Genomic DNA, 16,782 nt, shown 5'->3' with positions numbered 1-16,782 from the left:
TGTGTGTGTGTGTGTGTGTGTGTGTGTGTGTGTGTGTATTTTGTTTATAAGCTAATATATTCAGATCAAATCTCATTCAGATCAAATTTTGCCATGCAGTACCCTCAAATTCTAATGATCTCTCTGCTGGTTTAGTGTTATGCAAGAGCTTTTTACTTCTCAAATTTGTGCTAATCTGGTGTTGCACCAACATTATTCAAATGTTGCTGCAGTTGAAGTTGTTTTCCTACTGTACAATAAAGGCAATGAAGTCCTAATTCAGTCCAGCATGACCGTAGTCCACATTGCTCTGTCTCTTTCTGACGTGATTCATTTCCTGCATGCACAGAGGTTTATTGATTTATGGGGCACAGTACATTTTTAGAAATGCAGGCTAAACGAAAGTATTTGTTTGGTTTCATCACAAACAAATATGAGTCAGTGGTGATAGGAAAGAGATCACATAAACTGTAGCAGGAATGCAATGCTAGATGTGTTATGCTTTATTAGTATACTTACAAAAATGCCCTTCACTTACAGTTGAGCTCACTGTATTACATTTATTTAATAAATGGCAAGAAAAGAATTCTAGACTCTTTTTATTGTGTCTCTGTGCTGCATGTTTTCTTTATCTGTGAGGTGACGGTTTCTGTAATTTTTTCCCTTTTTTTTTCTAAGGTGTCATACATAATCCAAGCTCAAGGAAAAGAACATGTCGTCATTCTGGAGAGAAATGAGTGAGTATTTTCCTTTTGCTTCTCTTGCTTTCTCTCCTAAAGTCTTTAATACTAAAAGTCAATTTGTACACTTGCCCAAAGATTTGATTTGATCTGCACAGGCAAGGTAAACGGAGAACAAAAGATGCTCACAATGTTTAATCTTGTGGCCAAAATTAAAAAATTGTGTGCTTTGTGTGCTAAATGCTACATATTTCTCACTTGGATGTTATGTAAAAAAAAATTGAACTCGACCAAGCTAAGGTATGCTATTCAGTAAATACACTACCTTTTAAAAGTTTGGGGTCAGTAAGATTTTGTTAAAGAAATGTATACTTTTATTCAACAAGGATGCAATAAATTGATCAGAAGTGACAGTAAATACATTTATAATAGACGTTTATAAAAGATTTATATTTCAAATAGATGCTGTTCCTTTCAACTTTCTATTGAACACATAATGCTGACTATGATTTCCACAAAAAAAATATGATATAATCTGTTTTTAACATTGATTAAAAAAAAAAAAAAAAGGTTTCTTGAGCTCCATATCAGCATATTAGAATGATTTCTGAAGGATCATGTGACACTGAAGACTGGAGTAATTACTGCTGAAAATTCAGCTTTGCCATCGCAGGAATACATTACATTTTAAATTGTATTCATATAGAAAACAGTTATTTTAAAGAGAACCTATTATGCAAAATTCACTTTTACCTGGTGTTTGAACATGAATGTGTCGGCAGTGTGTGTACACAACCACCCTATATTGGTAAAAATTCACCAACTCCTCTTTTTAATCCTCATAAATCGTAAGCAGTGTCTCAGAACAAGCCGTTTGCAGATTCTACCTTTTCTACCCCGTCCTGAGCGAGTTGTATACTGTCTGCCATTTTTTCCAGGCCAGAGCAGCTGTAGTGACAAGAATGTCTCGTAAGCAACTCGGGTGTTTTGTTGTTGGATGTAAATGTGAACATAAGACTTCATGTACTCCCGACATCAGAGCCACTGAAAACACAGGGGATTAGTTTTATTTTTGAAGGGAATATACCTAAATTTGTTTATGTCTGCACAAAGCATTTTACACCAGACTGCTTTGTGAACGAGGGTCAATACAAAACAGGTTTTGCTAAAATCTAATTTGTTTTATGGATATAAAGTTTATCAGTTTATTAAGCACCCCCTGAAAAGGCATAAGGTCTGTATTCATGTGTTTACTGTTAGTGTAATGTGTGTTTTTGTATAATTTGCTTTGTATGTTGATGATAATGCAAGGGAAAGAAAGTTCATGGATAAGACTTTAATGAGCACTGCTTGTACTGTTTTATTCAGCTGAAAACTGATGCTTCGTCTTTTGTATGATGTACAATAAACATCATAAAACTCATCAGTAAAGTTTTGGCCATCATTCAGACGGGGTCCGCTACAACAGGCTTGTACTAGTGGATAAAAGCAAGATGACAACATAAGTTATATTTTATATGACAGCATATATTCTCTGACTCTGTAGGCATCATTGTCTGACTCCGGTTCGAACTGAACACTGCTACTGACAGTTTCATAAATTTTCACTGCGTGAGATTGTCCTGTTCTGTTGTTGTCGATATGCTGGAGCATAAGCTCTTGAAGCTCTGCCCTCTTCTTGAAAGGAGGCTGGGATCAGCAGCTCATTTGCATTCAAAAGGGACACACATAAAAACTGTGTGTTTTTGCTCACCCCCAAAAAGTGGCAATTTTAACATGCTATAAAAATGATCCGTGGGGTAATTTGAGCTAAAACTTCACATACACACTCTGGGGGCATCAGTGACTTATTTTACATTTTGTAAAAAGCGGCATAATATGTCCCCTTTAAATTGTAATAATATTTCTCAGTAGTACGGTTTTTACTGTGTATTTACAGTAATTGCCATACAAATAAAGTCCCTTGATCATATCAGATTTGACATGCAGCTGAACAAAGTATAGAGGTGGACGTTTCACTTCTTGTTCTGCATATCATGCCAGATAAAACTTTCCAATACTCCCCTAATGCATCTTCAGCATTTTCACTTTAATATTGACATACTCAAATAGCAAGAACATTTGGTAGCTCTTTATTTTGTGTCCTTATTACATATGTTGCGTGTTTTTTCTGTAGAATTAACAATAAATTATGCATAATTACAAGCATCTAACCCTACACTGTAAAAAAAAATCCCAGTAAAATTTATGGTAAAAAAATGGCAGCTGTGGTTGCCAGAACTTTACCGTAAAAAAATACAGTAGCAACGTAAAAAAAAAAAAAAATCTGTTAAATTTACGGTAAAATAACGTATTTCATTAACTGATATAATGTTAATTTACCAACCTAATGAAGTACTAATATCTGTTTTGTACCTTTTATAATACACTGACAGTCACCAAACACAGTGGTGATGAGAGTCACATGATGAATCAAAGTTCATCACAAGCAGATTTTCCACAAGCTGAGATGGACAACACTAACATATAGAAGGTGCACACAGTGTCATTCACACACACACTAAACACCATCATGGTAACATGCATGAAATTTTAAAAATGCAATAAACATTAATTTAACAACATTAGATGTAACATAAAACCCTAATGTACATAACTGATTAGAAAAAAAATGAGAAAAACTAAGAAGAAACAGAGTTATTTCAACGAAAATATATCAAATGTGAAGTGTCACGCAGGGAAATGTCAATGTCGTTGACATTGACATTCAAACGTAAATTGAATGTCAATTTACGTTTTTTCACTGTAAATTTTACAATGAATTGTTATTTTTCACTTTCAAAAACTGTGAATTTAATGGTATTTTAACGTAAAATTACATTAAATGTACCGTTAGATCTATTACAGTTATTCACCGTATATAGTACGGGAACTTTCTGTAAACCAATTAACAGTTTTTCACCGCAGCATTTTTACAGTCTTTTACTGTTAAAATCACGGTCATTTTTTATAGTAAGTACATGTTGTTAATTGACATTACTCAATACGTAAATGTATAATTACACTGTAACAAGGATACCTTAAAATAAAGCGTAACCAAACATTCTTTTCCCCTCAGTTCAACAGTTTGTTGCTTCTTTGAAGGCCTAGAGCTAGGAGACGTTTCAAAGATGTTCCTTCAAAGTAAAAAAAAATGTTTTGTACCATTAACAAAGGAGAACTGCTTCACATTTTGAGATAAGATATAAATAACACACTGTATGACCACATAGCACACTGAGTTTGACAGTCAGTGCTAAATGTGTTGTGGCAAGTGTTTTAATTCTTTCAGAAAAGTTGATGATTTCCAGCTATGGTTACCGTCTGTTGCAGAGGAGATTTGACTTAAAGGTCCGCTCATCACCAGATATTAGGTTTTTTACACAATGTGTGGCCTTCTCAGATCATCCAAGATCTTAAACAATCTTAGAACAAGCCCACTGTGCCCGGTAAACTCGAACCCCTGATATCTGTGATATCTGTATGATGATATCTCCCTTGTCAGCATTCTTAGGAAAACAAAAATGAGGAAGCAGAAACTTGAAATCTTCATTTCTGAAAGCAAAAAAAAAAGCTTTAAAGACAACATGAAGCCATTGTTGTAGCATGTTTAACTTCTGTAATGTGACAACCTGTAAAAGAAATAATGGGACTCTGTTTTACCATAAGTATTTGATTTGATCATGGAAAGTTAGGCCATGATATTATTAACTTTGATATTTAAACAAACATCATTAATAATGTTAAGTGATGTTTTCCCTGTCACGGCTGGTTGCAGAACGAAGGAGAGGATGTGTGGATCTAATCATAGCAGTTTAATTACATAAATGAAACAAAAACACTCAGGAGCAGAGGAAAAATAAATAGAGCATCAGAAAACCAACCTATACATAAATGTAGAGCCCTCTACCCTTCTAGGATTTAGTTGTGTTAGGGTGGAGCACCGAGTTCTAGTAATGTGTTTCTCGACAAAAAAAAACCTAAAACAAAACAAAAAACACGGCAACTATAGTCTCGCACAGGTGTCTTCATACCCTTCCTCTGTTAAAATAACACCAGTTCTTAAATTAGGGTGTCCCACTTGGGGTATGATGAGCTTGACAAACGCCTCCCTTATGGGCTGGGGGCATGGTCCACAAAGGCCGGCCAGCCTTTAGACTGACGTAAAATGCAGTCTACTTCGGTACATGTTATTAAGCTGTGAGAGAACTACGCTGTTCCCCAGGCAGCTTTCTGTGTGTGCGCTTTGAGTTGGAGCAAAACAGGCAAGCAAAGTATACCTACTTTTGGGCTTTGGATCCATCCCTAAATGGTCAAAAACAGTTGGGAGAAAATTGGATGTGTATAAGTATATTAGATTCATGCTTTTGGTCTTAAAGTGACAGCAGCTTAAAAAACACCTGCTGCCGTCTGTGTCATTAATATTATTTCAAACAACAAAAGAAAAAGGAAAATCACTCATTGCTTTTGACTGAATAACTTTAACATTAGCTTTAATAAGAATCAATGTATATTTAATACATACAGTGTTTTATTTTTAATTTGTTTTATTTGTATTTATTTATTTACAATCTATTTGTATTTATTTATTTACAAATGTGACCGGTTTGGTGCTGAAATGAGCTTCAACATGCCTTTTCTACAATAATGGAGCTTTTTGTGGTGAGCGTGCATGGAGGCTGTGGCGGTGGAGTGCATTTCCTATTGTTTTCAAAACTTATTTTACCCTCTGTGTGTTTGCACTCATCTCTTTTTTTTTTCAAAGCTGTACACACTACTTCAGTCAGCACTTCCTCTCGGCTCTCTTTCAAGCTTCTGCTTGTGACTACAGGCCACATGGTCATGCCGCCATTGCTCTCTAATGCCTTCTCTCATCTTTTTCACATTTGCTCATTCTCAGCCCTGATTTTGGTCTTTTTGGTTTCCTGACACATGGTGTTTTACATGAACCAACTAAATATGATGGCTATGCAAATAAGACATTATAAAGCGTCAGGAATATCTTATATGCAAGATAGATGTTTGTGCATACAGTACCGTTGTGGGATCATTAATATTTTTTAATGTTTGTGAAAGAAGTCTCTTATGCTTACCAGTGCATTTGTTTGATCAAAATAAAACAAACAAACAAAAAAACAGTGAAAACAGTGTTGTTGCGGAATTACTTTTTTTCTGTTTTAATACAGTATATTTTAAAAAGTAATTTATTACCGTAATGGCAAAGCTTAATCGCAGTTATTTCAGTCTTCAGTGTCACATGACCTTTCAGAAATTTTTCTAGTACTCTCAAGAAGTATGTTTTATCAATGTTGAAAACAGTTATGCTGTTTAATATTTTTTTTGGAAACAGTGATACAGTTCTTTTAGGTTTATTTTGATGGATAGAAAGTTTGAAGAACAGCATTTCTTTGAAATTGAAACCTTTTGTAACATTATGAATGTCTTTACTATCAAGTGGCCATGAATTGAGAAATCAAATTTTCCTTGATCTTTTGACATATAAGAGGTCATTGTACTATAAAAATATTCTGTAAGTTTCAGAACTCAAAACTTCCTTGTCCAAAAACAGCTTTTATTGAAACCAAGCTCAGAAAACAACTCATTTCAGATTTTGTCACATTTTTACGTCATAGTGCGATGAAAGACTGCCTCTGCAGAAGAAGATCAACACCTACTTCTACATCAGTGCCTTTTTAGCCCCGCCAATTCGCGCATATCATGTAGATGTAAATACGAGAGAGACACAAACATTGTGGACTGTACCTTTGCATGCTAAAAACTCCTGGGTCAAAAATAACCCATAATGGGTTATTTTTGACCCAAATCCTGGGTTAAAAAGGGACCAACTAATTTCTGGGTTATTTCAACCCAGAAAAATGGGTTATTCTTTTTGACCCAACTTCTGGGTTAAATACCTGACCCAAATTTTGGGTTAAAATAACCCAAAATTGTAGTTAATATAACCCAACTTCTGGGTCAAAAGAACAACCCCAATATCTGGGTTGAAATAACCCAGAAATTAGTAGATCCCTTTTTAACAAAGGTCAAAGGTCAAAAATAACCTAACTTGGGTTACTATGCCAGTATGCCTTATTTCAGAAAATAAAACTTCAGGCACTTACACACTTCAAGCACTTTTACATTTTTATTGCATTAAATTAAACTCTAAATAAACTCTACACACTTAGACCTATTTATCTCACTGTAATAACATTAGACAAAAATAGAAAAATAAACAACTCATTCTCTCTCAAACATTTGACAACATTCAATAACTGGATTGAACTTGAGGGACAAGATTTTTGATAGTGTCCTCATCTAAGAGAAGAAATGCCTCCTCATCTCTGTCTTCACCTGAAAGACAGAAAACAAGACAACATGAGTATTGTTAATAAGTCGAGACAATTGTGAACCACTCACCAGACACTCTTTGATTATCAAGCTAACAAATAATCACTTTTAAGGGAATGCTGTTGTTTTTTTGTTTTGGTTTTTTTTGTTTAAAAAAAAAAAAAAAAAAAAAAAAAAAAAAACGTGGCCCAATTTGCTAGTTAACTAATGTGGTTCTTTTGCAGCATTACCCATTTTGTGTGAATGACAGTCTATACTGTCCATCTTTTCTTTCATTAACAAGTGTAATAATGACATTAATGCAAAGGTGAATATCTGGCCCATTATTATGCATAACAGCTTAAAGACGAGGCAAAAGTATCTTTTAACTATAAGGGTTATTATAGAGATGCATTCCTCACTGTCGAAGAAGTTGTGACTGTAACAAAATCTTGCACTGACACATTTAAGCCATATTAAAGAAAAATGTTTAGGTATAGAGAGATGATATGAGGGCAGTTAAAGGGATAGTTCACCCAAAAATGAAAATTTGATGTTTATCTGCTTACCCCCAGGGCATCCAAGATGAAGGTGACTTTGTTTCTTCAGTCGAACACAAATGATGATTTTTAACTCCAACCGTTGCCGTCTGTCAGTCTTATAATGCGAATGAATGGTAACACAATTTATAAGAGTCAAAAAATATGCTTAGACAAATCCAAATTAAACCCTGCTGCTCGTGATGACACATTGATGTCCTAAGACACGAAACGATCGGTTTGTGCGAGAAACCGAAAATTATTTATATAATTTTTTACCTCTAAAACACCACTACGTCCAGCTGCTTTCAGCAATTGCTTAGGTTTCTTGCACAAACCGATCGTTTCATGTCTTAGGACATCAATGTGTCGTCACGCACCGCAGGGTTCAGTTTGGATTTGTCTAAGCATATTTTTTGACTCTTATAAATTGTGTTACCATTCACTCGCATTATAAGACTGACAGACGGCAACGGTTGGAGTTAAAAATCATCATTTGTGTTCGACTGAAGAAACAAAGTCACCTACATCTTGGATGCCTTGGGGGTAAGCAGATAAACATAAAATTTTCATTTTTGGGTGAACTATCCTTTAAAAGAGTAAAACGCTCACCTCTAAAATTCTCTATCAGCTCAGACATCCGCCACTCAGTTAGCTTATCAGCGACAAAGCTGTCCATTTAAAATGACCTGGAGAAAACAATAGAGGTTAGCAACAATTTGAAGACTTGAAACGCTTCTTTAACTCTCACTACTTAAACCAGTAGAGCATTGTATAATATGATAAGCACAGCGCAGCTGGTTAACATAACTCAACTATTGTGTTGCCTCGTCGCTCTAGCCGCGGCTAAAGGGGGTCGCACACTGGAAGAGAAGCGTATTTAAAAAAACACATTATTCTCTACGAGTGTACACATAGAGAATAAACTTCTAAACACATTAAATAGGTCATACGTTTCTCAACGATGTGTAAAAAGCATTTCAACCATTTTGACACCTAATTTCATGAACTTAACGTTATTTTTAATCATTCAGATTTGGCTGGGTGGTTAATAACACTTTCTTATTTAGTCTGACAAACTCAAAACACATATTTATTTTGACTTTACACAGACTTTAAACTAGTTAGATGTTGTTGCGATATCCGCAGGCGGCTACATGCTAACCACAGAATTACTATGGTAAGCCATGGTCATTTTTTCAACAAATGGTGCTAAACTAGCAACGGGGACATGGACACAGAAAAATTTACGTTACATTGACACTGAAAATACTTGCTTACCTTGAATACGCGACGAAGTTGCACTGAAGAAGCCCAGGCCAAAACGGATCGAGTGCGTTCAAGTTCAAGTGACGGTTATTTCAAACGACTGTTGTGAGAAAATTCCAGAACAACAGCGGGGGGCAGGGGGAAGGGGCGTTAACCCAGAACATGGGTTACTCTTTGAAAAAATAACCCAGAAACCTAAACAACCCAGGAATTAGGTCAAAATATTAGCCCTATAACCCAGAAAATGGTTACTCTCTGAAAAAATAACCCATAATTTTAACCCAACACAAATAACCCAGAAAATGGGTTAAAGAAATAACCCAGGAGTTTTTAGAGTGTGGAAACAAAATGAAAGAGATGCGTCTGAGGATTACAAGACATTTTGAAATGCCAACTTGTGGAAAAACACAGTCTCTGCATTCATTGCCATCCTTGTGATCCTAACATTAAGAAAGCGTGGATGAACTTTCGAGTCAGTAAGACGCTGTTCATTTGTTCGCTTCATTTTACTGCGGATTCGTTTTAAACAAGACACAGTTCGACGCAGGCTTTTCAGAGAGACTGAAAATAAAAGATGATGCAGTGCCAACTACATTGGATTCAACAGTAATGTCGCAACACACAAGTGTGAGTAACATTGTTTTTACCATGTGTCACTATTGCTTTGTCATTTGTTATGTACTGAGTATTTATACTGTAGTGCCTCAGTCAAACTGAATAGTTGTGATAGTTGTGATTTGCTGTTTTTTTTTTATCTTTGCTTCGGCATTTATGGGGCTAATTATTGGATACAGACAAAAGCAGGTAGAGAACGCTGCTTTTGTTATTGTTTTGATCTAAGCCATTCTTACAGCTTCAGTGAGCGCCATCTTCTGTTTTGTCATCGGTAAGACATTACAGTGTTTCATTTTATTTAAAACACTGCAAATGACAATGTATACGTTTTTCACTTCATCGAAAAGAATGAACTATAATAGCCTATAAGAATGACAGTGTGACAAACAATGGTTCATTCATTCATAATTCCGTTTACACAAAACAACGTAAGTCATCAATTATAGTGGTAACTAAGTACTTAAACTTTTTATTTGCCACAACCAAGACTTATAAAGCATATGTAATGCACATAAATGTTTCAAGTTGTTGGCAAATGTTTCAGCTATGTAACGAGATATTTTTCAACATTGGAAGTTTTCAAAACAATTCCACACGTGTAATGGCAGGGACATTGACAATTATTTTTTTATGCAAAACTGTTACTCCATCCATAGCAGTGGAGCTGCTTCCAACTATCCTTTCACTTACTTTCAAGTCTTGAATACGGCATGCCTGTAAAAACAGTGTTCAAAAGAAACGGTCAGAAAATACCTTATTACTTCTAAATGAGGATGTTTTTTGATTTAAAAGTCTTGATAACATTATAAGTGGACCTCAAAAAACATAACATTTTTAAAAATTCAGTTCATGACTCCTTTAATGCAATTTTATCCGTTCTTACTAAAAGATTTATTAATAACTTAATATAATATATTAGTTTCTTTAAAAATACTGACCAAAACTTTTAAACGATAGAGTGTGTCACCAATTTTAGGCATGTACAGATTTTAGCCTATGTATTGACAGTCTGTGTGTGATTGCGAGAGTGTATTAAATACCTTCAACAATGAATCCTTACCCTACATGTTGTGTGTGTGTGTGTGTCTCTCAGATTGCTTCTTCCAGAGGATTTCACTGTGTACTCTTATGCCAAAGATGGCTCGCTGGTCACTGAGAGACCAAACATGAAGGTAAGTCACCAAACACATACAAAAACTGAATGAATCTTTCTGCCCATGTATTTCCCCAGAAATGTTACGTCACACCAGTACTTGGTTTCTATTAAACAAGAGAAAGCGTATAAAACCAGGCAGTTTTAGCACTTCTTTCCTAATCTGTTATGAGCTGTATCACATTTTTGTCAGATGTGTCCGATCTGTTTCTAAATGGATTATTACAAGTTATTTTACAGCATCTCTCTGTTCTTTAAGTCATTTATAGAAAATGATTGGCTATATAATTTAATTGTCTACCCAGCATCACCCTCAGTCTCCACTGAGAGTTTAAGGATTGGTTTATTTATATTTGGCTTAGACTCACAGGATGTGAAACCAAGAACACTCAAAAAAGTCACTTGTGGCACACAAAATGGCACAGGTGAGAACAGCTCCCATGTATCATGTTACATTGTTTGCTGTTGTTGATGCGATTTCCTCAGGGCGTCGACCAAACACTCACACAGCATCTGATGCCAAGAGCAGTGGAGTAGTTCTGGGAAGAGCTGCATTACTCACACTAACTGGAACTCAATTTTACACGACTGTAAGAAGTGATAGAGGCACAAAACATCATTTAAAAAGAATGTAGATTTTATATGCACTGAAAAAAAATGGTGTAGAAACAATTTTTGCTCAGAAAATGCTTGTAAGTTTCATAAAAACTTATGGCAAGTAACACAATGAATTAAATGTGAAATTTTAAAGTAGAAACAAAATTATTTTTGGGGGGGGGGAATATACTCCAATAGTCTTTGTTTTATTTATAACTTTGAAAAATATTTGGAAAGAGAATAGTGGGAAGTGCATTTCCAGTGAAGTTCTTTATCGTTGTGTTCACAGATAGAAATGAATGTCTGCTGAGAGAGATGTAATTTGAGTCACTGGCCCTGACCTGAATGAAGTCATTCAGTGTTTGCTACATGCAGTTGTGATTTGTCATACTTTCTTTCATTGCACCGACTTACTGTCTCAGTTCATCTACACTGTAAAACATTTGGAGTAGATTTATTTGAAAAAGCTAAGAAACAATTTTCACCCAGAAATTGGTAGTAAATTTAACAGCATGTTTTCAAGTGAAATCTACTCACAATTCTTTAGCTTTCATTTTAAATTCTCAAGTAAATTTAACTTTGTTTAAAGTAAGTTTACGCTTATAAAATGTTTATGTAAATATATCTTATTTCAGTTCCTGAATAATGTTTACTTTGGGTTTTTTTTAACATTACTACAATTCATTTGTAAAGTAAGACATTGCCATCACACATACAGGAAAGGTCATTAGTATTGTACAGGTTGTACAGTGAGTATAAACTCAAATTACCTTGAGCAATCTGTGAGTCTTCAATCTGTAGACATAAACTGATGTCCAGCTGTTCCTACCAAAACAAAACACAGGCAATGAATTAATAATTCATTACATCGAATCAAGCATTATTTTAGTATATTTAAGGAGGAACAAAGCAAAAAAGCACAGACTCAAACAAAGCTCACACAGTTCCAAGGCTCATATTTAAATGAATGACATATTTTGCCAACAAATGCAATCTCAGATAATGCAGTTATTAGCTAGTATAATTAGCTAGCTAATTGGCTCATTAGCATGTAAACTCAACTCTGTTAGCTATATTAATAGTTAATCTCAGTAACATGTTAAAGCTAGGGTAGGCAGTGTTTTTAATAAAGACTTTTTGTTATATTGTATATATCTGATCTACACATCCTGATAGCAATCAATAATTAAAATGGTATAAATATTAAAACAAATGTATATATTTTCTGGAAGTCTCAGGACCAAAAAATATTCATCCAATTATTGCAATGATAGGATGCCCCTTCCTATATATTTGCATACCCAGACACACAGTTTTGTTTTGTCTCTTGAAGTTTACCTTGATCATTTCCCGGTTCGCGCCTCCTTCTTCCCCGAACATGGACTTTGTTACAACATTCGCTATTATTGCAATGTTCTTCAACTAAAGGAGTTATCAAGTTGACAAAACCAAACAATTCTAACCAGATTGCAAACCCAAAGTTTATGATTAACTCTTGCTATGGTTATTACTATGTCAATAATTTCAGCTTTGGGAATGACTCATGGAATGGAAATTTAGTGGATTAACACCTGCTTTTGGCCATTGCTTCTCTTAGCAGCTGAATGGAGTATATACAAAAAGTGAGTAAAAAGTGCTCCCTTTATATTCACTGATCTTGTCAATCACTTCAGTTCAGCACAAACTCGCTGAGTTCTGTGCTCTTGCAAAAACTCCTGTTATAATCAAAAAACAGTCTATACTGACTGAAGAGTAAATCTCTTACAGTTTTCTGAATTGCTTTGGCTCAATTCTCTAATGATTTTTTTTTTTTCTCAAAACAATAAGTGCAGGGGCCGTATTCACAAAACAAAAAAGTTAAAGTAAAGAAGTAAAAAAATAGCTCCTAACTTGCTGATTTAGGAGAAACTTTTAAAAGAGTTTTCCACAAATAATTTTAAAACTCCTAAATCTGTGAAACATTAGGAGGACTCCTACATCACTAAGACCAAATCACAAACAATCCTAATGGCCATTGTTGCCAATCCGCCTCAGCAGTCAACCCAAAAACACTGTACACCATTGAATAGTGATAGTGTCTTGGGTGCTGAACCTTTTCTTCGTAAATGCAATAAATATTTTGACTTACAGATTTATAGAATCTTTAATAAATAAATAAATAATGTCCAATTACCTGTGGCAGTTGTTTTCACGAGTTCACACTCACAAATGATCGAATAGAGTAAAAAAATATATATATAATAAGTGTATTTGGCATGCTGCCCAATGAGATTGAGGGCTCCGAGCTTGGAATTTATTTAGCCCAGTTCTCCCCCGTATCCTGAGCCTAGAGTGAGGAACAGGGTGGCGGAGGGATACAGAAAACTTTCTAGGTAACTAGGTGAGTCAATTATCTAAACATATACTAGTTTAATTAGTGACACTTAGCGTAATTTTTAAAACCTTTATTTGAATATGGCAACATTTTTATTTTAAAACCTTTACTTGAATATGGCAACATGTTATCTCATTCTACAATATTTCTATGATTAATTCGCTGACAGAGACCCATCCTCTATCAGCCAATCACTGTGTGTATAGTTAGTAAGTGTGTTGACATCATCCACAACAACAAGGTCAACCCTGCCCTTAATCCTAGCATAAGACTTCTCTATTTCTTAGTAAAAGTTTGTCTCAGCAGCTTTGTGAATAGGTTTTAAGAGAAAACTCTTAACTAAGAACTTTTACTGCCATTTTGGAGAACTTTTAGTGGTAAGATAAAATGTTTTGTGAATATGGGCCCAGATCTCTGAACAGTTAGTTTCTTGTTCACATCATGTTTAAATTTCTTATTGATTTAAGCAAATTGCATGTGTTTTGGCATGTTCAAAAGAGCAAGTTCAGTTGTCTACAATTTGCACAGTAACTACATGGCAATAACTAAATGCACATTGCTTAAAACCTTTTGGATATGTTCTGAAATCTTTAGTGAAATGCTGATCTGAGACTGTAGTGATGTGAAAGTCTGATGACACAGTTCCTTGTTACAGAACAGGAAACAGCTGCATAGTGATTATTGCCTTGTCATACACTTTCCTCCCACACAGCTTTCCTCCCCATGTGGACGTCAGGTGTATCAAAAAAGTTGGTGTGAGCAGCATCAAGTAAAAAGAAACATTTTAAGTGAATGTGAATTAATTTTAGTTTCTACACACCAAACTAAATTTATTACTGACTGTTCAAACTGTTTATCCAAACAATCTGTCACTGGTTGGATAAATCAATAGTCTTGCCCTTAAACTCACACAATTGGTTGATCCATTGTTGCTGCAAATGTCAGGCTGGCTGTGATGTTGAAACAAACATGTCAATATTTTTTTTTAATTGCATCATAGAAAAATGATATTTAAATTTTCCAGAGAAAATAACCACAAATTATTTATTTATAGATGTCTCTGTTTATAAAACATGGCATCAAAGAAAGTGTTTAAACATTTTTAAAAATAAATTAAACGTATAACTTAAAACAGGAAGGTTTAAATGTGATTGTGCTTTGTTCTCTCATATCTTAAAATTGTGATTAATTGTGAACATCCAATTAAAGTACAGTGGTCACCTTCATCTGTTTTCCATTCTAACTGCTAGACATTATTTTTTGTAATAGCCTAAGAATGATTTCCAGAATTTAGTTTATGAGGAAATAGCATGAGAGTGATTTTGTGAGGTTATTTTGAAGAATTTTGTTGCTGCCTTAAACTGGGGACCCTTGTGAAAAATAAGTACACGTTAGCATACTTTTAAAAAGAGTGCTTATTGTGGAAAACAAAAAATATAGTTTAAAAGAATATACTTAACTGCAGTCTAAATGTAATTTAATGTAAATGTTAGTTGCAATTAAATGCAAAATGTATAGTTTAAATTTATATTAAATTTAAACTTAAAAGTGTTTTTGACCCACTTAAATAGGACATCTTTATTTGTAATTTCTTAAATACTTCTATTGTCTTTGAAATATGGTTAAAGTGTACTACTGAATATACTTACATTTATGGTACACTGAAATATACTTATGTGATATAATATCATTTCTATTGAAACTTGTGTATCTTTTAAATATATTTGAAATTACACATTTTTGTAATGATTAAGTTAAGCATTCAAAGTTAATCATTAGGGTTTAAAATTATGTGAAATATACATTTAACTTGACATTATGAATTTTTAAAAGTGTACTTAATTGTGTTAAGTTTTGTCATGAAAGTGTACTCTATTTAATTGACATTTTATTTAATTAATATTATATTGTCTGCAAGTATAGTTTTTTTTATATATATACTATTAAGATTTGAAGTACACTACAAATGCACATTCAATACAATTCAAAAAAATTTTCTCAAGGGGATATAGATAGTTTAAATTTAGAAGAATCATCCATTCAGAAAGCAGCGGCTGGGAATCAGCGGGTCGACCGACCCTCACTTGTGGGTCTGGGTCCCTGCCGAGGATTATTATTATTATTAGTAGTAGTAGTAGTAGTAGTAGTAGTAGTAGTAGTAGTAGTAGTAGTAGCAGATCACATTAAATTTAAATTGGCTTTTTGCTCATTTATAGACAGAAAATTTAAAGAAAATGACATACAGCAAGATAATACAAATATAATTTCACTCACCTAGACTATCTCTTGAAGCAAACATCCATCCCTCCCTAAATGTCTGTGTTCATTCTGAGATATGAAACAACACAAATAACTGAGAATTTTATTAAATTAAATCATCCTTCTTCCATTTTCCCCTTAAAATTTGGCTGTGTCTCCCTTGACGAGCCACCACTGTGTGAATGATGTCCAATAGGATTTCTACAGGGTGTATTTTCTGATTCCCATTACATCAGACATACACACAATCAGTCAATAAAAAGTGCTGTTTGAAAGCCTCCATGCTAGATCAAATAAGGCATTTCTTAGTATTTGCAAAAGTATCAGGGTAACTAGCTGCAGGTGGACAAGGTGGACTAGATTATTTTTCTAATAAATACACACACATACACACACAAACACATGAGAGAACAAACCCCTCTACTGTTTAACTCTAATCACTCTCATGGCATTAAGCTGGAAAACAAAGGAATGGGTCTTAATGATGTAGAGAATGACACTCTAACTAAACAAATGACAAGAGAGGGGAACTGGCATCCTAGAGCTCGCAGGGCATTTTTTAAAGCACAATGCAACGAACTGCAGTTACAAATCATGACTACAGACGCTATGTGACTCACAGTAAAGAAAATGTGAGTGGTGGCTTTCCCACACAAAATTTGTTGCTACAAGTATGTGGTGAATGGTTGTCAGTGTGTTGTTAAGTGGTTGCAAAGTTCTTATGAGTGGTTTTGGGGGATTTTTTATTTTTACTATTACACATTTTATTGTCTGTTGGATGGCAGTTGTTGTCAGTGTTATTTTAGTATTATTTATATACCATTATAGTATTTATTAAGTATATTTGTTTGTGCTAAAGTGGGACTATTGCAAGTATACTTTAGGTACACTTTAAATATCTTGCATTTAAAGACTGATAATATACAAAGATCATACAATCCTTATTAA

At 34.3% G+C, this 16,782-nt stretch overlaps 1 protein-coding gene across 2 annotated transcripts in view; it reads left to right on the top strand.

Moving 5' to 3' along the window:
• The window catches only part of adam9 (ADAM metallopeptidase domain 9), a 66,672-nt gene that overhangs the window by 8,582 nt on the left and 41,308 nt on the right, over positions 1-16,782 (top strand). For both annotated transcript variants that reach the window (XM_048209147.1, XM_048209146.1), the window contains exons 3-4: positions 658-716; positions 10,545-10,623. In XM_048209147.1, the coding sequence (XP_048065104.1) occupies positions 658-716; positions 10,545-10,623 (138 nt within the window). The remainder of the gene's footprint in view (positions 1-657; positions 717-10,544; positions 10,624-16,782) is intronic.

This window comes from Megalobrama amblycephala, linkage group LG12 (genome assembly GCF_018812025.1).
Source record: "Megalobrama amblycephala isolate DHTTF-2021 linkage group LG12, ASM1881202v1, whole genome shotgun sequence".
Classification (NCBI taxonomy): domain Eukaryota; kingdom Metazoa; phylum Chordata; class Actinopteri; order Cypriniformes; family Xenocyprididae; genus Megalobrama; species Megalobrama amblycephala.
This window is presented reverse-complemented; position numbering and strand designations above follow the sequence as displayed.